This window comes from Mesoplodon bidens (genome assembly GCF_964165515.1).
Source record: "Mesoplodon bidens genome assembly, chromosome: 9".
Taxonomy (NCBI): Eukaryota; Metazoa; Chordata; class Mammalia; order Artiodactyla; family Ziphiidae; genus Mesoplodon; species Mesoplodon bidens.
The window spans coordinates 39,661,156-39,687,069 of record NC_138166.1 but is presented as its reverse complement, the minus strand read 5'-3'; the positions used below and the strand labels follow the sequence as shown (position 1 = coordinate 39,687,069).

Below are 25,914 nucleotides of genomic sequence, written 5' to 3'. Positions count from 1 at the left end.
AGATGAGGAGTTGCTTCTTAAGGATGAGCAAAGAAAATGGTTTCTTGAGATGGAATCTATTCCTGGTGAAGATTCTGTGAAGACTGTTGAAATGACAACAAAGGGCTTAGAATATTACATAAATTTAGTTGATAAAGCAGTGGCAGGGGTTTGAGAGGACTGACCCCAGTTTTGAAACAAGTTCTCTTGTAGGTAAAATGCTATCAAACAGTATCGATGCTACAGAGAAACTAACTGTGAAAGGAAGAGTCCATCGATGCAGCAAACTTCATCGCTGTCTTATTTTAAGAAATTGCCCAAACCTCCACAACCTTCAGCAACCACCACCCTGATCAGTCAGCAGCCATCAACATCCAGGCAAGACCCTCCTCCAGCAAAAAGATTATGACGCACTGAAGGATCAAATGATAGTTAGCATTTTTTAACAAGAAAGTATTTTTAAATTTAGGTTTGTACATTCTATTTTAGAAACAGTTGTATTGTACACTTAACAGACTACAGTATACTATAAACATAACTTATAGGCACTGGGAAACCAAAAAAATTCATGTGACTTGATTTACTGCAATATTTGCTCTACTGTAGTGGTCTGGAACTGAACCTGCAATATCTCTGAGGTATATCTGTAGTATGTTAAAATCCTCTCATTTTTTTAAAGTCTTCTCAAATAAGACATGTGCAACTGTGTTCTGACTATTCAAGAAAATAAAAACAATAAATTATTAAATTCTTTTCAGTGTATTTTTGTTAAGTTTTTTCATTCAAATTCTTGTTTGAAATTGGTAACCCATCCTGGGAATATCTCTATGAAACACTGTGCTCTGTTAGTGGATAAGAAAGCTTACTCTTTAAAACTTTCAAAAATACAGTATGTTGCCTTTTGAGGAAAAGCTTAGAATATGTTAGCCATATTTTCTAATTATAATACACAAAATCAGAAGAAATGAAGAGCTAGATAAGGTCTTCCACAAGGCAGATTGTGGGAGAAGAGTCAGGCTCAGGCCTTATGATTCTACAGTTTGTAGCCACCAGAATAGAGACCTCTAACTGCTCTGGAAAGAAATCAAATCTACATACTAGTACGATGATGCACATCAACTAAGAGACTATTAACTTCACGCATTCTAGAAAAATATATTCAATTTTGAACCAGATGTAAATATAAATAAAATAACTATTGGTATTCTAGAAAGCTAATGACATAATTCTGTTAAGTGCACATAATTTTATCACTTTTAGTGTGTTTAGCAGTCCTGGATCACATCAGTATAAATGCATAAGGTATTATATACTTAGTACATTTCTCATTTCAGTTTTTGCCCTTTCGTGTCTTTGGACGTTGTGTCCACTTTGGGTTACGAGTTCCTATCAAAGGACATATCTATGAGAGATGCTATTTTCTTTGAGCTAAACTGAAATGAACTTTTCTAAATTAAAAATGAGTAGATTAATTCAGGTTTCACAGTGAAAAATAAGAGAACAAGGTAGGTTTATTTCATAATATTTAAATAGAATGTATTATAGAAAAGAGCTATAAAAAGGTAAGTCTAATTGTAAACATAACCTGTTTGGGATAACTTTTAAAATATAATATAGTAAGAAAAAATTCTTTAAAATATTTTTGTGTAAAATGCAATCAAATCTAATCAGTTTGGCATTAATTAAGCTCTAATAACATACTTCAGTATCTCTCCTAAGTAGTGTGATCCGTTTCCCCTTCATCCAGGTCGATTTGTGCACATTATGGTGTCATGATAATTTTAAAACATACTGAGAAAATGACAGAGCTGCAAAATTAAAATAAATGATTAATGGTATTTTTTTTCATGTTTTGTACTAATAGGTATTACTGAGTCTTTAAATTAATAGAGCTGTCAAGCTCATGGGTGTTACAGATCCAGCAATGAACCAAAATGGAAATTATATATTCCAAAGACACCTAAAGATGACACTTTGGAATATTTTAAATTTTAATTAGTAGGTGCAATTGTTTTGTTCCCTGTAACCACTGCAAATTAATTGGAAATTAGTCACAACCAATCCTTTTTTTTAACAGTCTGAGATGAAGAGGTTGGTGCTTTACACCTTAACATTCTTGTTTGGGGGCCAGAAAGCGCATATGCAGTAAATTGCACTGTCAATTACAAAAAACAAAACAAAACAAAACAAAAAACCTTGTGAAATTAGGAAAAAATTATGCACAGGTAAACAAAACTAATTAATGCATAAGTAACAGGGGAACGGAACACACAAACTAATGCCACTAAACACTAACGTGCCAGTCTTTGGGGAAAAAAGGCTTAGAAATGCAAAATTATGTAAGAGTATTTACCAATGAAGTCTTAGGTAACAGAACGCTTTTAGTTTATGTTTTATTTAACTGCTTTTGGAGCCTCACTACCACTCACATCTTAAAAAGTATACCCACCAGAACAGCAATCTGATTATCGAAATATGTCTCAAGATGACAGAAGACTGTTAGTTAATTTTCTGTTCCTCAAAATATCCAGATTTAGACTCACGGAATAACAAATGGCAGTATTTTCTTAAGATTTATTCTTATTTTGTATTTAAATATTAGGCAAAATGCAATTTCCAGGCATATCAAGAAAATATTCACTGTCTACACCTACCTATTAACAATTTTCCTACTGATAATTTATGGGTTACTCTTTTTCTTTTATCACTAAAAATACACGTTACCTTGCCTGCTTTTTTCCCCCTCTAAAGTAAGCCATCAGAGCTGCTTAAGATTCTTTAAAAATGATGTGTCTGTCATCCCCAGGCGCCATGACAGTTCTGGAGGCCAACCATAAAAGGCCAAAAAGTGGGCAGTGTCCAATTCCTGGAATCCCCACCCCTTCCCCCAAATAGTTGGAATAATCCTCCTACTCTTTAGCCTAAGAAATTACCCAGCCCATAAAAACTAACCACCCCATATTTCAGGGCTGCTCTCGCCTTTTGAGACAGACTGCATTCTGTCTGTGGAATTTGTATCTCTGTAAATAAATCCACTTCTTACCTAAAAAAAAAAAGAGTGCCAATTTTCTCTGATTTCAATGGCTTAAGCAAGTACTACTAGTTCAATGGTATAACTTACTTTGAAAATGCAACAACAACTCAATAGGAGTTTCTTATTAATTTATTAATAAACATCTATTGAGGGTTAAAAAATACGGTGTGTCTGCAAAGGCAGCAAGTGTCATGTTTTAATAGCTGTGTAACGTTTAATGAGAAAATAATATACTTATAAAATTTTCAAAATAAGACTAATTTCCAGGAAATCAACCTGGTACATTAGCTATTATTTAATATTATTTAAACTTAATAGACTTAACACAAGGGTCTTGGGAGATTCAAGAGTTAGGTTACCTGCAGGTTTCATGCACTATTCTATTCTGCATGAGTTTTAATATAATTTTCCTTTTAGATAATTACTAAAGATGTTAAATATTATGGTGAAATGATATCTTTTTCCAGTATGAGTTTATCTGTGATTATAGGAAAACAGTAAAAGTCACTGCTACATCTTCTATAGTACTTTGGCTAAATCTCAAATAGATGTCAAATATTATCGCAACATAACATGAGTTTAACTATTTTTTTCCTGTATGATTCAGGATAACAAGAAAGGTAGTCCAAACAATGAAAAAGAAGAAAATTCAGGTGCATTATAAAATATAACAATACTTAATATATACCACAGAATAATTAATACTTCCTTAGTGTTGATAAATGTGATGCAAAGTAATTTTCAACAACCCTTCAATACTCTCTTGTGATTTGTAGGTAGCTGGTTTTAGGAATAAGGAAATAGTTCCAAGATTAAGTAATTCTCTGAAGTCCAGAGGTCACTGATACAACAAATATGAGACACTGGATTCTGGCCTTTATTTCTGTTTTCTACCCATTGGGATCTAGTTATTTTGCACAGTACTATTACTAAGCAGTTTTTTCCTCCCCTTCATATAGAAATCCCATAAAACACTGTTTTCAAGGAGTGAAAAATATTTTTAACCTCAGACTACTTTGAATTGCTGCTAATGGGCTAGAGAAGTGGACCATTTTAGTTGTGGATGGATGCCAGCTTGCTCAAACTAACTTCTAAAATATTAAAACCTAGAATGGGTTTCAAATAAAAAGCTGACATACAGAAGTTGTAATAAAATGGTTGAGATTCTATAATTAAAGAGTGGTAAGGCTTTGTAATTTCTAACCTGTTTTCAGTTCCCAGGTCTGTGATCAGTTAATCCAGGTAGTAGGTATAAGGAGACCCACCTGCCATAAAGATAAGCAAATTCTAGCTATCTTCTTACTTCTCAAATTTGCCCCATTCTCCCCATAAATCTTTTAATGTTCTGTTTATATTTAGGATTTAGTAGCCTCTTTTCAGGAAACATTGTTCTAGCCACAATTTGCCTTTAAAAGTATTTATTTTATCTTTAGTAATCAGAGAGATGTAAGCATATAAACTATGGAAACAAGTAATCTGTCTGATATCCTTGTACTTCCTAATATAATATCATGTGAAATTCTCATTCAAATGGTATTCCCAAGCAGAAAGAATTTTCATGATATTCAGCTTTACAAGTGAGTTGAAAGGGCTGTTAAAACAATCTCTTTCTGAAAATTGCTTAATTTGCTTCTCAACTGTAAGTGCCCTATGTTTGGTTTGCTGTGGTTAGAGCTGCCAGAGAAAGTCTCACTGCCTCTGCCTGTTTTACACTCACTACTATGCATCACAGAAAATTTCAGAGACCTTGTATTTTCATCTCTCTCAAATTTTTATCCTTAGGCAAATAAGCCTAATGAACTGATGACAGGTTTGGGAGTAGAAAAACAAGTTAGAAACAGTCCCAGTTTTATAACTCTTTGCTTCATGACCTTGAACATTCACCTAACCTCACCTCCACGGTCTAAAAGCCTCCCATATAATCATATAACTTACTTGCAATACTCTTAAAATGTTTGCCTACAGACAAAGTAATCCTAAAAAACATCTCATGTGGTCATCCACATCATTACTGCCTAGAGAAATACATAAAACTTAACTTTATCTTTATAGGTGAGTAGAGAATCTCTGCCTTTTTGGTCAATTATTTTCACTCAAATAACAAGGTAAATGTAGTCTCAACTGCCTAAATGCAGGACACAAAAATGGGAAAAAATTAATGAAGTTTTCTCAAAATGGATAAGATTTATAATTCAAGGTTTAGAGCACTTCTCAGACTTATTTAGAATTTCTGTAAAATATATGTAAATGGGGACTGTACTGTGAAATATGTAAGTTGGCAGATAAGTACTTCCGGCTAATAATATACCAATCTGATGGGGACTATTCATGCAGATCTCAAAATGGCCATATACAAAATCTAAGAAGAGTGGTGGTGTTTTCAGTTCTAGTCAAGAAGAAGTAAGCACGTGCTACCCTTTCTCTCCCACTGAAGGCAACTACAAACCCTGCACAGAATGCACGGAGCAGCTAACTGAGGATTGGTGAAAAGCAAATGACAGCACGTAGATTGGGGAAGGAAACCAGAGCATGAAGTGCCACTGAGCCAGTGATGACCTTCCTGTTTTTTCTCCCTTCTCATATTCCCCAGTCTGGAATTAAAGGCAGCTCAAAACCTGGAACTGTACACCAAGTACAGATGGAGGGCTCCAAGAAAAGCCCTGTGTTTCTGGGGTAGGAAATGAAGGACATACAGGGAGAGGTCAGAGAGGGTGAGAGAAGTATCTTGTGTCACTTCTCCCCCTCCCCCTGCCACCCCAATCTCTCCCATCCCAGTCCCCTGGCAATTCCATAGCAGTGGCAGGTGCCTAGAACTCCAGTGAAGGAAAGCCCTACTCTCTGGTCAGGGAAACTACGGTCCCCAAAGCACGGGCAAATACCTGCTGATTTTTTTCTCTCTTCATCCCCTTACCACAGGGCCCTGGAGGCAGATACTATATGAAGAACTACATGGCAGTTCAGAGAAATGTAAGCCTTCTATTTCTAGTCAGAGGAGACCTGGGAGTCAAAAAACATCAGGGAGATCCTCAAGTGGAGAGGGCCTCAAAAAGACTACCTCTTAAAGTTGTATGTGATCTCCTGAGTTTACCCCTGAGCAGTGTATGCACAGATTTGACCTTATGAAGCATACTGACAACGTAGAGAACTGAATTAGGGGATAGAACCACCCAGGTTCCAGATAAGCCTGTGGATCTTGTACATGTAGGATAAATCTAAATAACACTGCAAAAACTTTGAAAATTGAACTGACATTAGAACCACAGCTCACAGGCAGTAGATCCGGATTTGTGGCCTGAACCTAACTGGGTCAGTTACCTGCTAAAATAGCAAGAACAATAACAAATCAACATTCCCTACAATAATTAAACAACACCTAGAGTCTAATAACATGATTGTATCATTTTTAGGGTACAATCCAACATTTTTCAATATATGATGATCCAGGAAAATCTCAAAAACTCCCAAGGGGAAAGAGAACAAGTGATGCAACCTCTGAGATGATAAAAGTGTTGGAATTACCAGACAAGAAATTTACAGCAGCAACTATAACCATGCTCCAAGAAGTAATGGCACACACTCTTGAAATGAAAGGTAAGATAGAGACTGTCAGCTGAGAAATAGAGGATATGACAAAAAAAAAAAAAAAAAGAAGGAACCAACTGAAAATTTTACAACAGAAAACTCAACGACCAAAATAAAAGTTAACTGCAGGGGCTCAAGAACAGCATAGAGATAAGAGAGGAAAAAGTCAGTGAGCTTGAATATAGATGAATAGATATTATCCAATATGAGCAATAGAAAGAATAAAGAGGAAAGAAAAAATTAGCTGAGACTCAGATATTGGGATACTACAGAAATATCTAAAACATGTCATCAGAGTTTAGAAGGAAAGGAGAAAGACTGTGGTGCTTAAATCAATATTTGAAGAAATAATGGCTGAAAACTTCCCAATTGGGCAAAAGACATAAACCCACAGATTCATGAAGTTCAGAGAAACTAAAACAGAATAAGCTTGAAGAAATCCATGCCCACTCATCAAAATCAAAGTACTGAAAAGTAAAGACAAGGGGAAACATTCCTGAAAGCAGCCTGAGAAAAATGATGCATTACCTATTGCAGAGCAATGATTCACATGTGGACTTCTCATCCGAAACTGTATTATGTAAAAGACACTAAGTGAGGTATGATGAGGAATTAAGGATGAAATCATAAAATGTTTACAATTAAGTCAGAAGAGCTGGACACATACGTGCATTGCTGAAATACAAAGCTGTGCATTGGGATGGCATTAAGAAGATATTAACAGAGAGTCACAGGAGTACAAAGGATCAGGCAGTTATTTCAGACAGATGGGGAGTTAAAAGGTTTCGTGAGAGGGCTTCCCTGGTGGCGCAGTGGTTGAGAGTCCGCCTGCCGATGCAGGGGACACAGGTTCGTGCCCCGGTCCAGGAGGATCCCACATGCCGCGGAGCGGCTGGGCCCATGAGCCATGGCCGCTGAGCCTGCGCGTCCGGAGCCTGTGCTCCACAACGGGAGAGGCCACAACAGTGAGAGGCCCGCGTACAGCAAAAAAAAAAAAAAAAAAAAAAAAAAAAGGTTTCGTGAGGAAATTGTTGCTCAGTTTGGCATTGAAGGGATTTTATTTTATTTTTAGTATATATGTATTTATATCCCATCACTTTTCAGAAAGATTTTGAAGTAACTTATAAAAATATATATATATATATCCCAACAGCATAGGATAATTGATTCAGGCAAAATAATAAACCGTAGGTAAGATTAAATGAAAGAAATGCAAACCATGGGTCCTACAGAAAGAAGAAAGAAATCTGTGCTGGAAGAAACCACAGATTTCCTGGGAGCCTGCTTGAAGGCCAGAAAAATGTGTCTATTTCTAAACCACAGAATAGGGGATGGAGATTGCAGGTACATAATTAAGCAGTATGAGTAGAAAGCCTTTGGAGAGTGGTCCCTATGAAGCATGGTTGGCTGATGGAAGCCTTGGGAGAATTATTTAATGCCATGACAAGGATACTGAACTCTATGCTGTGTGAAATGAGGAGGCAATGAACTTTGAGATCAGGGAGTTGGATGATCATAGTTATGTTGTTCAGTAGTAATTCTGGCAATGTGATGGATGGCTTTGGCTATACTGGGAAGCAAAAAATAATGTATTAAGTAAAGAGAAAAAATGTAAATAAGGTGAAAAAGAACTGAATTCTTTTATAAATGATAGAGTTGTAACTGATTACTAATACAAACCACTGAGTGAGGCAACAAAACATCATAATTAAGGGAAAAGGCATTAGAGCCCACTGACTACCTCTAACTGTGTGGCCTTTGTCAAGTTGTTTGGCTTATCTGCTTCAAGGTTTTTATTTTTTTTAATTTATGATATGGGAGTTATAATAACTTTACTGACTTCTTAGGGTTGTTTTGAGGATTAAATAAAAATAAATAGGAATATATAGAACAGAAACTGGTATATCATAAATGATGCTAAGTATTGTTAAGCATTATTACCATGGTTTCTTCCAAACATCTCAACGACATCTCAGTGTTTTGTAAATTCAATTAGCCTTCATCTACGTATCAATAAATTCCTGGGACTGGAAAATCTTACATTTATAAAATGTTTATTTTCTATCTTAATGTCCTGAGATTAAATTGTATTTCAGCAAATGATTTAAGATTAAATAACACTTTAAAATTATGATTATTTTAAATAATTACAACAAACACATAAGTAAAAATTTAATAGGCCCCGAAACACTGTTCCTCTTTTTAAAGAGCTTACATTTTAAAGCTGAGCTGAATATATTCTCTTTGCAAAAACGAGTGTCAAAATGAAGATAAACTCCATGTAACTGCAGTGTCTAGGGCCATGGGAAAAAGATCCAGCCTTCCTAAGAGAGGGTACGAGCAAAGGCTAGGCAACTAGCCGATGTCTGAATCAACTAGAAGCTAGAGCCAGAGAAGGAAAGTGGCATGCAAGTCAGAAAGCAGCATCTTATAGAATGGTCCACTCAGTGGAAATGGGGACTGAAGGAGGCAGTGGCTCTTAGGGCACTAAATGACCAAGTATCTGTCCCAAGAATACTAGGGATCACACTTAAAGCAGTAAGACTACCAGGCTTGGCGAGGATTGGCTAATTACCAGCTCAGGGCTGAGTTGAGAGTTGAAGGTATTTAATACTAGAGGCTGAGACTGGGCAAGTGGGTCAGAGTCCTGAGAAGTATTATACCAAGGAAGGTATTTAAAACAGGCAAAGAGAGACCAAAACACATGTAAATGCCTTCCAGAAGTTGCCTTGACTTCAGCTATCACTTTCATATTTTACCTGTGGTCATTTCACCATTTAGCTTATTTATGATCTGTTTGTGACTTCCCTCCCATTCTCTACCACATGGAAGGAAGTTTCAGGAATCCTTTCTGACTTAATCATAGACAAAGCACCCAGAGTGATATTGCATTACAAACTGTTTGGCATTACTTTTCATAAAAGTAACACAAGTAATAACTAGTACATGACTATTAATATTTCAATGCATTAACAGAATGTAGCCTATACAATGTGTAAAATGAAGACATAATTGATAATGCAGAGGGAAGTGGCCCCAAAGTTTAATCGTCCTATTTCAGGAAACAGAGAGATTAAATCTTTTAAGGTTGAGAAAGTATTTCTTCTCCGATACATTCAAAATTCTTTGCTTTGAGAATGTAATGAATAAAGATAACTCAAAATAACTTTTACATGTATGTATATATGAAAAATATGTGAATGAATTGCTAGCCAACCTACATTATGTTCAGTGAAAGATTTAGTAGAAAGCATGTTTTAAAATTATTATACTACCCCAAGAATTATTTAAGAAACTCACAAATTCAAAATGCACATGGTGTTGGCAGCCTAACGATGTGTGAGGCACAGTGCTATGCACTGCAGGTACAGGGATGACTAAAATCATAGTGCCTGACCTTAATAAGCTTACGTCTACCCAGAAGATAGTCAGAAAAGCCGATAACTTCAATTTAACGTAGTTAGTTCTTTGATAAAGATATGAAGCACTGGGGCTGTGCTTTTAGACTAGTTGGGGTCAGGGACGGGATAGAGTGAAGGGAGGGGTGATATTCAAAACAGAATTTATGGAGGAGTGCCAGCATGAAATGAGTCTCAAAAGATGAGTTGTGTAATGCAGCTAAAGAAGGAGAAAGGTTTATTTGGGCAAGAGGAAAGTATATGAAAATAGGAAAAAGAAGTAAGCGATGATAGCAGTGAAACAGGAAGCCCGAGTCAAACTATATTTTATCAGATAGAAAGTAATTAAATGTTCTAATTGGAAGAGTGTCGTGCTGAGATTAGCATTTTCTAGTGATCATTCTGGTAGAAAAGTGAAGGATGGATCTAAATAGAAAAAAAAAATGGGGATGGGGAAAGATTGATGTGGCTGTTGCTGAGAGTGAGGAGAAATGAAATGGGCCAAATCTAGGACAATGGTGGTAGGGATGAAAAGAAAAGAGTCCAGAAATATGCCATATTATCAAGTGGGCACAGTTAGTGAATTTTAGGGTATGGAGAGAAGTACAGGATGACTCTCAGATTTCTAGCTTAGGAAACACTGGGCTCCACTAACTCAATGTGGTAAAGGGAGGAGCAGGAATTTTGGAATTGTAAGAAAAAGTCATTATATGGTGGGTGGGGAGGAGATGGAAGGAGGTACATGATGCGTTCATTTTGGTTACACTGAGTTTGAGGCTTAGTATGGTCACTCCTCACTTAATGAAACTTTACTAGACACCCGTCACTCAGAATAAATTGGGGTGGGAGGGCTGGGTGTGCAGATACAAAATGAAATCTGACCTAGTGTCTGACCTCCCATATATTACTGTTCTTCCTTGTCTCCTCCTTAAGCTGTTCATTTTTTTCTCCCCACAATGGGAACATATGGACAACAGAGTCAGTATGTTTGAAGTGGTCAGGAGGAAGGAATGGGGAGGAGGGTAGGAAGGGGAATATAGTTAGGCTCTGGAGTCCACCCTAAAGAAAGGCTCTTCATGAACTGTTTCAATATAATGTCTTCTAGAATTAATTGTGTCTTTAGTTTGTTATGCTTATTAACATAGCTAATTGTTAAATGGTTAAAATCCATTCTCTGTTAACTCAGTGACTATTACAAAACTGTGAACAAAGGAGTATCTAACAAGTTTCTGTTGACCATTTTATAGTGAGATAATTTAAAAGGTCATAAAAATAATTACAACATGTGAAGAGACAGTTTTAAGCTTTTTGGTTTTTGTTTTTCCTGGTAATTGGAACTTAGGATTAGTGAAATTTGTAAGTAAATATTACCTTAATGGTTTTTCAATTACTTTTTTTATTGTGATAAAATATATGTAACATAGAATTTACCATTTTAACCATTTTTAAGTATATAGTTCAATGGCATAAGTATATTCATACTGTCATGCAACCATCAACAGACCTATCTTCAGAATTTATATTACTCTGATTCTTAAAAAAATATTAACTGATGTAAGAATCAAGACCCACTTATCACATGCTTTTCTATTTTATATATTCCACTTAAAGAAAAGCAGAACTTCTGCTGTGCTCTAAAATTATATCTAGAGCAATTTCTTCATAAATTGAGTATCAGCTTATGGATATTTAAATTCAGCGAAGAATTTTAACATTCTACCATTTTTATGTTCTGTAAGAGAAACGTGTTACTCAGTTGAAGCAAAGAACACTCTTAAGTTCAACCATACCAACGCTATGAATACTAAATATTCTCTTTAGTTAAAGTGAAATTTAAAGTTCAAATCTCCATGTGGTTCTAGGAAAAGAAGAGTATGCCAGAATATGAAATAACAATAATGAGCCATAGTCTAGTACAGTTCTTGGTCCACTGTGTTGACTGCAATAAATGTTTTAAATGAATAAGAGAGTTTACACGGAGAGAAAACTCAATAGTCGTTATATAAAAATTAGTAACTTAACAATTGTTTAGATCATGATAATTAATAGGTGAAATGAATATCCGGTTACTCGCTGAGAGAAAAGTTAACAAAAGAGTCATTGGAAGAGCTTGTGTGAAATAAGCTACAAGTATTATAATGCCCTCATTACGTTTTAATAGATACAGACTTTTTTAAGCTAGGGAGAGGCAGTAAGTGATTTATCAAAGGTCATACTCTGGAGTGGAGGGTCACAGGGATGGCCTGGGGCCTTCTCAGGTGGAGATCCAGGGTGGGGAGTAGCCATCAAGAGTGCAGACAGTGGAGCCAGGCTACCTGCATTTCAAGTTCTACTCTGCCACTTACTATGTGGGTGGAATCAGGCAAACTATTTAACCTTTGTCTGCCTCAGTTGCTTTATCCACAAAATGAAGCTTATTATAGGATTTCTGTGAGAATTAAATTTGTCAATACAGGTCAAGTGTCTCCAACTATGTGGCACAAACTAAAAGCTTAATAAATGTTAGATATTTTTATTGCCATTAATCCTTCTTGATTTAAAACGTGGCACAGGGACTAAATTTCCCTTCTCCCTGAGAAGAGTCCAAAGGAATGCAAAGTACTCATGGAAGGTGTTCTGTTTCACTGTCTTTCATTTATTCTTTTGTGACCCAGGCTGAAGAAAAGTGACCTTTCATTAAGACAAGAATACTGCTACTACCACTGCCACTACCATCCTGCATCATGACCACAATCACCACCACCACTGTGACTACCATCACTGACAGCAACTCTACCAGTTCACCATGACCACCATCACCACTACCACCAGCATTATCAGAACTACCGTCACCATAAGTTTCACCACTTTTTCCACCATCATCATCGTGATGTTACCCCTAGCACCATCATCCTAATCTTTACCATGAGCACATCATCACCACCGCTGGAATCAATAACAAGACCTTTAATATCCATGTGAGTGTAAACATGAACTCAGAAGTGTCATTGGGAGAGTGAAGAAAAACAAGATGTAAATATATACATGCTAGTAAAAGGAGGAACAGGAATTTTTTTAAAGGACATTTGGAACCAAGTACAGAGATAGCAGTAGGCATAGGAAGTAGCCATTTTTGAAAGATTTTTTGACAAGTTTGTCTTACATTATTATTACAGAATTAATGGATTTCACAAACTTAGGGTTCAATTAGCTAAAGGAATATACCAGGAGTAAACAAAAAATCATATTTATGTGCTGTACACAAAGATTGAGCCAAGTGCTTCAGAGTAAAACCAACAGAAAGGTAAAAATTAAGACTCCCATGTTATATGCTAAGCTGTGCTCTTTGAAATTGGTAGCTAACTAGTGGTTAAGAGAACGGGCTGTAATCAGAGTCCTGAGTTTGAGTTCCATTATGTGCTACATACCTGACCATGAGTAAGTTATCTGACCTTCTAATGACTCAGTTTTCTCCATCTGAAAAATGGTGATATCCGTAATTTAGTTTGTGTGAATATTTAATGAATACTAATATAATGTTCTATGTCAATTATTTCTCCAAAAACCCCCAACACCACTCACCTGTAACCATGTCAACACCAGCACTTAGCACAGTGCTTGTATTAATCTAAGATTAAGACGTACCTACCTCTAAAAAAAAAAAAAAAAAACATTGTCACTCCCTAAACACTTCCCCCGCCCAATTTTAACCACGGAGTAAATGGTACCCTCATTCACAGATAACAGCTACCCTCCATTCATCCCTTTCCCTCATTCCAATCCCTCATCACAAAGGGAACTCATTAACAAATTCTCCCTGTTTCACCTCCACAGTGTAGCTTAAATCCATCCACTTCCTGGCCCCTACTGCTGCCGAAGCCCAGACCACTCTGATAAACCCTGTCTCCCAGCTGCTACTCAGTACAACCCATTCTCCACATAGCAGCTAAGGTGAACTTTAAACATGTAAATCAGATGATGCTTAAATCTTTCAACAGTTTCCTACTGCACTTAGAATCAGATGCTAATTCTTTACCATCATTTTTTCTACTTGATCTGTGCCCTGCCCATCTTTTCTACTTTACCTCTTACACTCTCACCCTACCTCTAAAATCTGTCGTTCCATCATCCTTCTTACTGTTTAACATACTGAGCTTTTGACCCTTCTTTCAAAAAGGTCCCCCAGACTCACTTGTCTAAAGTAGTACTCTTTGGGCTTCACTGGTGGCGCAGTGGTTGAGAGTCCGCCTGCCGATGCAGGGGACACGGGTTTGTGCCCCGGTCCAGGAAGATCCCACATGCTGCGGAGCGGCTAGGCCCGTGAGCCATGGCCGCTGAGCCTGCGCGTCCGGAGCCTGTGCTCCGCAACGGGAGAGGCCACAACAGTGAGAGGCCCGCGTACCGCAAAAAAAAAAAAAATAAAATAAAAAAAATAAAGTAGTACTCTTCATACTCCACCCAGTTCCTCTTTGTCATTTTTCATAACGCTAGTAATCAAAAGTTATATTTTTTATGCATCTGTTTTATATTTATTAATTTATTTAATTTCCTATTATCAGAATGTAAGTTCCTTGAGGACAATTATATTATTGAATACATTCTATTCCATGTTCTATTATTCCTATGTTTTATTATTGATCATGACCTATATTATTGATCAGGTTTCTATTCTTAGTGCCAAGAGAAGTGTCTAGCATATTATTGAAATGCAATAAACTGTTCACTATACAAATGAAATTTAGGGAGATCTAAATGTCTGAGTGAAATAATATCTCATTATGCAGAGAACAACTACAATGGTCATTTTTCTATAGAGAAGGAAGACCTCAAATCCCCAAATGGAGGCAAAAGAACAGATGGGTAATAAATTCAGGGAGAATTATGTTTGAAGATCCCATAAATATTTTTTCTTATAAGGCGTTCTGAAATAAGTACAAGAAAGGTTAAGAGAAACTTTATCAATTTTGCTTAGTTCCAGAGTTTATAATTGATTTATGGTATCCAAAGATTATACTTTCGCTAACACAAACATTCAAATGCTAATCATTGCCAAGGGCATATAATGCCTAAAACCTGAACACATTGGCTCTGTCACATAAAGAAAGAAAGAAAGAAAAAAACGGTACTGGGTGATAGGTCCAAAGCTTAGGTATTGTGATTATTTACTTATAGGAGTATGTGATTAGTTAGTTATGGGAATATGTAGTATCTGGGAAGCAAAATTGAAAGTGACATAGCATTTTAATTACTCTGTACTCACGGTGCATGGGGTCTGCATCCATGGTTCCCCATCGATTTGCATTGGCAGAGACTTGCTAGTCCTGGGGAAAAATATTTCATTTTAAGTTTAACATGGAAATACTTGATACAACAGACTATATGTCCCATAAAAAATTATGAGACCAGGGAATGCAAATATGGTAATAACTGGGCTCTGCTCTCAAGTTATCTCTTTGAAAGGAACTTCAACTTTTTTTTTTTTTGGCACACCACGTGGCATGTGGGATCTTAGTTCCCCAACCAGGGATCAAACCCGCACACCTTGCATTGGAAGCTCAGAGTCTTAACCAGTGGACCACCAGGGAAGTCCTGGAACATCAACTCTTGACTATTAATGAATACCTTGAAAGGTATCTTAGTTACAGGAATGTTAAGAGCTTCCTGGTAACTGTCATGATATAAACAAAAATTCTGGATGCCAAGAGACAAATGTAGGGTTTATGTTTAATGCCACAATCAGAATTCCTACAGCCAAAAGGGCCTCCCCTGTTTTCATGCAAACCCACATTGTAAATGTGGAGAAAAAGTGTTTGACATCTCAGATTTTCCGGTATCAACACTTTCATATATATAACGCCAATTATATCTGTGCTATAATCTGAGGTTTCACGTTAGGGTAAAAATAGACCTTTTCTCTAAAGGTAAAATTTTGAAAAAATGTTTTTTTTAAAGATTTAAATGTAATACACATATAAAATCTTACTTTATAATAATCCATTGTTTAATTTATAGAAGTAATGGTAGACTTTAGTCCATGAAAGAATGTAAGTTAATGGTGTGTCAACAGTGTTTTCATTGGGTAATTTGCCCAGTAGATACTCTGATGCTTCAGTAAATTAAACTGAGTGTGAGCTAGATTAGAGGGGATAGAATTTGTATGTTAGAATTGTATCCATGGTCTCAACAAAAGAGAATCAAATTCCAATGGACATGGTAAGTAATAGTGAACCAAAACTTTGTAAATACTGTCATTTTCATTATTTTGAAATATATCAGCATTAATCACTGATAACTTGAGGCACAGATAAAACAAACATGGTTATCAGAGTCTTGTATGGCTTTAATTAATTTGTAGTTATGCCATGTCAACCTCCTTTCTCAATTATAGAGAAAGAGCTACCTGATGACCACAGAGGAGCACTGAGCCAGCCGCCGCCCAGCACTTTTCAGTCCTGTGTATATTTGCCCCATCTCCATGGCTCCTTCCAAGCCAACCACCTCCAGCAGCTGATCACTCAGATCTGAAAGAAAACAGAAACCTTGTAAATTACAGTGCATATGCATATGTGCACAATTTCATGTCATTAGATGTTATGGAAATGAAAAATGAAAGCTACTTCACAAAGAAAGCTTCTCTGTCTTGGATACTCTACTAAAAGTAACGAAAAGATGGCCTACTTTTGAAACTCTCAGTTTAACCAGACCCTGAGGTGCTGTGGGAAAAGATGTGCTGTCAGCTTATTCTAAAACAAAATGGGAAGAATGGATTCTGAGCCAAATAATGCCAAAAAATATACCAGTAGTTTTTAACATCAACAAACTTAACGTTATTCCACATGTATATATGGAACATTTTACATCCCACATCAGACATTTGGCAGCAAATACACATTTCAATACTATAAATAAAGTATGAGGATATGCTGTCAAACATGATTTTGTTAAATTACTCGAAAAAAAGACCTTAGAGATCATGGAATTAAAGTTTCTCAATTTAAAGATAAGACTTGAGGCCCTAAATCATTGAGTGAATTGTCCAAAGTCATAGGTAAACTTGAGCAGGATGTCAAGTTTTTCTTGAATTTGAAAAAAGGAATTTTTTTTTTTTTTATGATAAGGAATGTGCTACCAAATTCTACTTGGGAGTAGGTTAGATAATTAGCACAATACAATCATAATTTTTTTTCTTACCGGAGGACAGTAAAAAGAGGCTAATAGTATTACATATTGCTTGTTGACTGTTTCCTAAGTGTCTGTCACTGGACTAGTCACTCTCTGTATACCACCTTACTGGCTCCCCCCGCAAAACCAGTTTAAGACAAATATGATTATTAGAATTTACAGATAGAGAAGCTAAAAGTTAGAGAAGTTAATTCATTCATATTAATATACATAGGAAGTGACAGAGCTAAAATTTGAATCCAATCACTCTGAGGCATAACCACAATGCTGTATTTGATACATAAGCCATACCAAAGAGAGAGACTTTTAAAACTTAGAGAAATATTTCTTATTTAGGGAGTGAGAATGTTCTGTGTGAGCTCCACCTGAAGACTTTCACTCAGCGGGAAAGCAGACGAAGTACTCACGTCAGTAAAAGCCGACAGAGCGCAGTCTCAGCACACAGCCCCTTCGCTTACTTATTTGGTTCAGAATGCCCAAACCCTTGATTTGAAGGTAAAATTCTAGGTGCACATATATGGTCCTTTTCTATACTGATATTTTCATGTAATCCCATGTATTTTCAAATGTCAATAAATTGTTTAATATTGTTTTAGTAGCAACAAAAGCTGGAGGGGGTGGCATAGAGTGGCATAGGGTAGGGCATGATGATTATACAGATAACCATGTAATAGCTAGTCGTAGCTGAGGGTGGACTTGAAGAAAAACCAGCATGTGTGTGTTGTATGTACTCCATTTTGTACAGAAAGCCCTCATTCCCCACTGATGAATCCATTTTAGCACGAAGTTCAGAGAAATAAACGATATATTTTCAGCGTTGTTCAAATGTGTGGTGAACAGCACTTTGAAATCTCAAAGTTTGCTAGGCCCATGATCTTTGGCAAATTTTATATAGGCCCTGAAAACAAAAAGTGTAACCAATCCACTGTATTTTTTTTTGAAGAGAACTGACTTAAAAAAAACTACTACTTTTTAAACTTTAAGCTCTAGCTACAGCATGAGATTTCTTCACATGGACACGATCATCCAGCTACCAGATCAAATGTTAACGAGTCCTAATCGAGAACATTCACCTTGCTGTTCTAAACCCTATTTAGACTTATTTCTCATGAAACTTATTCTGTGTTTCTAGTTTAAATTTATGTTGCCAAGAACAGATGGACAAGGAATGGAAACATATTCTTTCAGCTGTAGCCGGCACTAAAATGTGCTTGGCTCTATAGCCTGGGTGTTAATATACGCATTTTTTAGATACATGTCAACGAGCAAACTGCACTGTGGCAAGCACTAAAACCCCAGATGTGTGTCTGGTGATATTTATAAAACAACAACCACCACAAAAGTGAAGTTCATATTTAGTATTACGTATTTTCCACTGCTTGATTCTTAAATAGGTGAAATGTTATGCTGATTTCTGTAAGGATCTGGTTGATGGAAACTATTCTACAATAAATGAAATACTTTCTCACAAGAGAGTTAATCTGTATAAGCCCTAACTTCTCCATGAATCACAGGGATTGTCTACACCCACACCATATTGCTACTGTCTACCACCCTCCTTCTGATTTTTTTCTTTCTTTTAATTTGTCTTTGTTTTTCTCCCTGCAAAAATGCCATGAAAATCAATTCTACCATTAATAATTGGTAATGAAGACATTTCTTATAGATTTAGAAGACCTAGGCTTTCAAACTTTCATGTTCTTGCTAACACAAAGAACTGTAGAGAAATGGTGGTCTATTTACTAGCTCTGGTCAAAGTAAATAAATACCATATTCCTTCTAATTAAGTGTTCAGAAAAAAAAAGAAATTCTAATTTGTGCTGCATAAATTTTCTCCCATAAACACTGACATTTTTTTTATACAGAAGCCTGCAACGTCTGTGTACAATTGCTGCCTCTTACATACTGTCTTTGAGGTCAGGGTCCTGACTGACTTCAGACAAAGATAATTTCTATATAATTTTGAATTCTGTTTCTACATGTGGTATCATCTAGAAACATCAAAGACTTCCTCATGTCACATTCTAGCTAAAATTTACTTTAAGTGCAGGTCGTTCCTTGGGATGTCATAACCAACCAGATTCACCTCCTTAGTTGGTCTGCTACCTGGCTATTGCTTTCATACTTAAATGTAGGAGTAGTGAACTACAGCCCATGAACCGAATCCAGCCCACTGCCTGTTTTTGTATGGCTTGCAAGTTAAGAATGGTTTTCATATGTTTACAAATGGAAAAAAAATTTTAAATGACATATTGTGACATCTGAAGATACATTAAATTCAAATGTCACCATTCACAAATTAGTTTTTATTGGGACACAGCCACTCATTCGTTTAGGTTTTGTCTATGTCTGCTTTCACACTACAATGGCAGAAGAGAGTGGCTGCAGCAGAAATCACATGGCCCAGAAAACCCGCAATATTTATTATTTGGACCTTTAGAGAGAAAGTGCCAAACTCCGCTTAAGAAAACATTAACTATTTTGGGCCACTGACTTTTTCACTTTAGTACTGCCACTATAAATCCTAATGGCATCACAGTGAGTGGCCTGAAAGACATAATGTCCGAGCACTCATTCCTCACTGTGTGTACTGGTGTGTAAAAGAGCTGCTCGCAACCGTGGCATTTCACCACACTCATGTACTGTGAGGTTTCTTATAATCACTTTGTTATCAATCATGTAATACCAAAGTTTCTAAATAACTCGGTTACAAAAGAAACTACAGCAGCTTAACATTCAGCATTATGCTCAGTCATTGCATCTGGTTGGCTTTCTTGCGTGTGAAAGTAGAACCATAGGTAGGAAGGCAGAAGTTGCATCTGGGCCAGGAGATGCAGGTGAGAGCTCCCCCTGGGGGAGTCATCCACTGAGCACTGAGAACGCCTGACCTCCTGATATTGGGAAGTGTGTCTGTTCCAAGGAAGATAGTGCTTTTGATCAATTAATGATATGAGATATACTTCTGAAGGGGAAAAATAGTACGTTTCTGAAAGAGTTAGCATATCTTTCCAAATTGCTCCAGGGGTACAACAGAGGCAACAGAATCTGCCAAATTTGGTATTTTCATATTTAAAATAGAGAGTCTAGAAGAGGTACTTCAGAGAGAAGAAACTTAATGAAATAAGCAAAACTGGCATATAGTACAGCAAGATTCTTAACACAGGTCAGTGACTCTGAATGCAGAAGAATGTAACTTTTTCACTAACATGTAATTGAAATTAAGCACTTCTTTCAATTATAAATTTAGGCAAGAAACCATAGTCATAGTAGAAATATCTCTGACTTTGTCACTGACAGATATCATAGATATTTCCATATCACATGACAGTTGTTGCAATATTTCAAAATTCTATTTATACTAATCTTTACTGACACCTTAATAATTATGGAGCCCCTCCTAGATTTCTAAAGGTAATTTATTAATATGGGAAAATAATCTAAAAAAGAGTGGATATATGTATATGTATAACTGATTCACTTTGCTGTATACCACTGTAAATCAACAATACTCCAATAAAAAAATATATATATATATATATTTTCTTTTTTTTTTGCGGTACGTGGGCCTCTCACTGTCGTGGCCGCTCCCGCTGCGGAGCACAGGCTCCGGACGCGCAGGCTCAGCGGCCATGGCTCACGGGCCCAGCCGCTCCGCGGCATGTGGGATCTTCCCAGACCGGGGCACGAACCAGTGTCCCCTAGCATCGGCAGGCGGACTCTCAACCACTGCGCCACCAGGGAAGCCCGATAAAAATATTTTTAAAGGAAGCACATATATTACTAAATCAAAATCTTAACAACATTTCAATATAATTGATTTCCTTTGTAATCCTGCATATGTTTTTGTGAATTTAAAAACATTACTCTGAGAGTCAGTAGATTTCACCAGACTGACAAAGAGGACTATAACTCAAAAATGATAAGAAACTCTACTTTAGAGTTTAATTTGCCTTATGACTTTGTATATCTTTTCCTGAACATTGTAAGTGCTACAATAGTGTTACACAGGGAATCAGGGGTATGAACGTAAAATCTGAAAGTCAGGGGTGCAGTATAGATTTGAGAACACAGGAGCAGAACAGCTAATAAATGGATAATATTTATTCATAGCTTAGGCTCTTCATTTTTGACAGTTATACCCTGATAATATGTCTCATTATGTAATTGTTTCAGACTGCCATATGTAGGGAACAGAAGAGGATGCATTACAAACACAGACTGAATGTGGGTTGTAGCATTTTGGCATTTCGTTGAATATAGTGTGTACTGAAGGGAGAGGAATGGGGTGGAGGCAGGGCAGGACATACTCCTTCATGCATGGTGTCCAGCAACATGCTGCAACACAGGGGGCAGCTATGTCCTGGGGCACACTCATTGACTCAGCAAGGACATTTTGTCATTACCTAAATTGCTAATTATATCACCAACAATTAAGTCCTTACCTGGCCAGGGTGAGAGGAAGCTAGCTATAGAGTTGTACCTTTTGATTGTGGGTAGATTATATGCCTTCCAGTGATGCTTGCTTTATCTAGCAGACATTTGAAACATGCCTGAGGATCCAGAATAAACTTTTAAAAAGCCAAGGGATGTATGAAATTCCTCCACCAAAGCAAATGCTTCAAGGATTCTTTTCTAACATGTCCATCTATTGCCCGTTGACTTTTTTAAAGTTAATTAATTAATTTATTTATTTTTGGCTGCATTGGGTCTTTGTTGCTGGGTGCGGGCTTTCTCTAGCTGCGGCGAGTGGGGACTACTCTTCGTTGTGGTGCACGGGCTTCTCATTGCGGTGGCTTCTCTTGCTGCAGAGCACGGGCTCTAGGCGTGCGGGCTTCAGCAGCTACGGCTTGCCGGCTCTAGAGTGCAGGACCAGCAGCTGTGGCGCATGGGCCCAGCTGCTCCGTGATCTTCCTGGACCAGGGCTTGAACCCGTGTCCCCTGCATTGGCAGCCGGACTCCCAACCACTGCGCCACCAGGGAAGCCCTGCCCATGGATTCTTTTTTTTTTTACATTTTTAAATTTTTAAATTTTTATTAGTTTCTGCTTTATAACAAAGTGAATCAGTCATACATATACATCTGTTCCCACATCCCTTCCCTCATGCATCTCCCTCCCTCCCACCCTCCCCGGATTCTTAATTTAGATGTACTCCCCATGAACATAAATAGCTGTTTTCCCCTACCTCCAAAAATTTGAAAATGCAATTAGCAAAGGGCCCGAGTGGACATAGCTAAGCAAAAATGTATTACTATGAACTCTGTGTTTCACAGTACAAGTATATTTAAAGCAAAATTTTAGCACCTCAGGGAACCTACTGTACAATTACAGGTCTATCAAGAAAATGGAGATTATACATATGGTACGCCTACTGTGAGCAGGCTCTCTGCTAAGGGATTTACAGGCATTTTTTCCATTTAAGACTCCTAACAACTCCTTGAGGCTGGTATTATTCTCCCCATTTTATTGATGAGGAAACTATGTTACCTGTTCAAGTCTTCACACATAGTTGAAAATCTGGTTTTCCAGCTAGGTTGCTTGACTCCAAAATCCATGTTCTTGTACATATTGACAACCGTAAGAACTAACCAATTAAATGTTATCAGTCATTGAAAGAAAAAATACTACAAAGAAATATATGATACCTTAAAATGGTACCATTAATAATCCCACCAGTAAATCATTTCAGATGCTGTCACCAAATTATAATACAGTATAAAACTCTCATTCACAATGCTACTCCAGGTCATGTGTGTGAATTATACTCTGAAGAGTCTATAAGAAGGCTGAGAAACACAAAATACTTTTTGAAAGGACTTCTATCCAAAGTAGTCAGAAAATAAAAATGAAAAAGTTTAGAATGTAGTACACAAACGGATTAAGGAGAGTTATGAAAATCTAGCAGTGTGAAATATCCCATTCTTTGCTGAAATCTGAAAAATAAGGAGTTAAGGTATATACATAAATATAAATACAGTGGAATCACATGCCTGACTTTAAAAATGACTTTTAAAGAATAGACTTCATCATCTCTTTTAAAGCCATCTGTTTTTTAAAAACAACCAGCTAGAGCTGACTATAACTTCATGTATTTTCATTCTAAAATTCTGAACTTCCCTAAATGGATCCAAAAAAATAAGTAGACCAGAAATCATAGTGTGGCATACTGTCAACACCTCTCTATTGTGACCAAAGTAGTTCAGGGCCTGCAATCACTCTGTTATGGCGTACTTGAAAGATGACCTTCACCTCAGGACACACAACCCAAGAAATCGTACGCATTTCATTCACAAGGCCATAAAGAGCCGGCTTAAAGACTTCCCACAGCAGTCTATTACAACTGGCAACGTGTACTATCAGTAAATGTAAGCAGAGAGTTTATGAGCACAAGCTAGCAGTGAATCTGAACACTGCTGCTTCTGGGATCTTGAGTCAGTTTGTTCTCGTTAAGCTTTATGGAGGGACTGAAGGCTGTCGCTTGTTTTCTGTGTGAATGAGCCGTTAGTGTGTGAGGGGCTGTTTTCACAGCACCAGGCCTCCCCTGCCCTCTTCCATAAACCAAGCTACTTCATGTGTCTCCTCATATTAGAGCCATCACTAAACAAAGCGAGTGCCCATGTATGAAGGCTGATGTCAGCAAATTCTGAGTAACTTCTGGAGGGGCATCCTGCATCATAACACTGATGCCTGCTAAGGGGCTAAAGTCACCACCAATCCTTACTCTCCTAAGAATTAAGCAGTTCCAGGGCTTCGCTGGTGGTGCAGTGGTTAGGAATCTGCCTGCCAATGCAGGGGACACGGGTTTGAGCCCTGGTCCGGGAGGATCCCACATGCCGTGGAGCAACTAGGCCCATGCACCACAACTGCTGAGCCTGTGCTCGGGAGCCTGCGAGCCACAACTACTGAGCCCATGCGCCGCAACTGCTGAAGCCTGCACGCCTGGAGCCTGTGCTCTGCAGCAGGAGAAGCCACTGCAATGAGAAGCACACGCACTGCAACAAAGGGGGCCCCCGCTCGCCACAACTAGAGAAAGCCCACGCACAGCAATGAAGACCCAACGCAGCCAATAGATAGATAAAATTAAAAAAAAAAAGAATTGGCTACCATCTTTAAAAAAAGAATTAAGCAGTTCCAACAATTAAAAAACAACTTAAAATCCAATTTAATAGAGGGTAGTGCCAATATTATTTTACATATGGCTATGTATGTGATCTTTATACTCAATTTCCAGAAGCACTATGAAAACCAGTTTTTTATTGAAATGTATTACAGAATATAATAGTATAGATTTACTGTTTCCTTATTTTAATTTCAACAAAATATGAAACACACTTGTGAAAAGGTAAAAGTTTTAAATCATGGTAATATATTTGAACTCATTTATAAACTTAAGGCTATAAATTAAAGACAAAATATAATTGTGAAGAATAGTGATTTATACTAAAAATCGTCCTGTATAAAAGAGCTGGTTTGTATATCCAATTATGCCTGGTAACATATAAATATTATACCCCTAGCAAGAGACTGAGGAACTCTAATACACTGGGGTTACTGTGCTTTCTCAGGCCATTTGCATAAAAGCACTGCTGGTCAGAAGTAAATCCCACTCTTCTGGCAGTCTGTCTTCAGAAAAGAGGCTACATGACTAGATAGAATGAAATCCAAGTAATCTTCTTTGGAACTTTTTGATAGTGGTTAAAATATAGGATTATATCCTGAAATCTGGTGTCCTGCCAGAGAGCCCTTGAAAACCTGCTGAGTTCAAGGCTCTGCACAACAGGAGTGCCAGTTTCTGATGAGAACAGTGTGGGTTTAAGGAGTTTTAATGTTTTGCAGGAGCAAGGACTCCATCCCAGTCCCCACAACTGTGGACAGGGCACGAGGGCAGGACTGAGACAGGAACTGTGATGGCCTCAGGCACTAACAACACACTTAACATCATCATTGCCTCGCCACTTAGAGATGAACGCTTCTTGACTCATTCAAGTCAGAGAAGACACTGCTTCATTTGGCTTTTCATTCTTTTAGGCTTATGGTAGATTATAGACAGATGGGCCAACATCTCTAACAGGCTACCTGTTAACAAGTTAGTATAGATTTAAACACACTTGAATTCTTCTGTTTTGTACATATCCTCCCTCTTTTCTTTCTTATGCTGTAAGAGAATTCTGTTTCATGACTTTATAGCTACAGAAGAAGAATTATATTACATCTTGGATTACTAAATTGAATTAATGTTGACATAAGTAGTTTTATTTGGATGGCCTTTTTAAATTAGTCCCATTTGTAAACACTTATAAGAAATTCAATATCCTTTGTCATGTCAATTACAAAGTTAGCAGAGAAATCCATTCCACACATGAAATCACTTAGAAGAGAGAACTTGTAACCTACTACTGTGTAGGAGATTTTCAGTGTCTATTCACCTCATGACGCTTATTAATCATGTACTGACAAGTTTCCAAAGAGCTTGAATTTTTAAAAAATAAAGAATAAGCCCTTGTTTGTAGACATGTTGAGGGATTCAAGTAAGTACAAAAGGTCTCTGTGAAAAAGTTTTTCTTTACATTTTAAAAAGCATGTCATTTTATCTTTATAAAAGAACTACACTGATTACTAATTCATCTTTTAGGAAATACAGCAACAACATTCATGACTAATAGTAACATGAAAAGCAGAAATGGAACATTCAAAGTATGTTCATCCCTAACAACACTTGAGAACATAAGAGAAGTTCAAATGTAAACTTTCAGATTTCCAAA

The 25,914-nt window shown here is 37.1% G+C and overlaps 1 protein-coding gene across 8 annotated transcripts in view; it reads right to left on the bottom strand.

The window, feature by feature from the left end:
- DGKB (diacylglycerol kinase beta) overlaps nt 1-25,914 on the bottom strand; it is a gene marked incomplete at its 3' end in the record, with an annotated part of 912,102 nt that overhangs the window by 21,089 nt on the left and 865,099 nt on the right. For all 8 annotated transcript variants that reach the window (XM_081244282.1, XM_081244283.1, XM_081244280.1 and 5 more), the window contains 2 exons: nt 16,373-16,493; nt 15,233-15,293 (listed from right to left, as the gene is read on the bottom strand). In XM_081244282.1, coding sequence (XP_081100408.1) covers nt 15,233-15,293; nt 16,373-16,493 — 182 coding nt within the window. The remainder of the gene's footprint in view (nt 1-15,232; nt 15,294-16,372; nt 16,494-25,914) is intronic.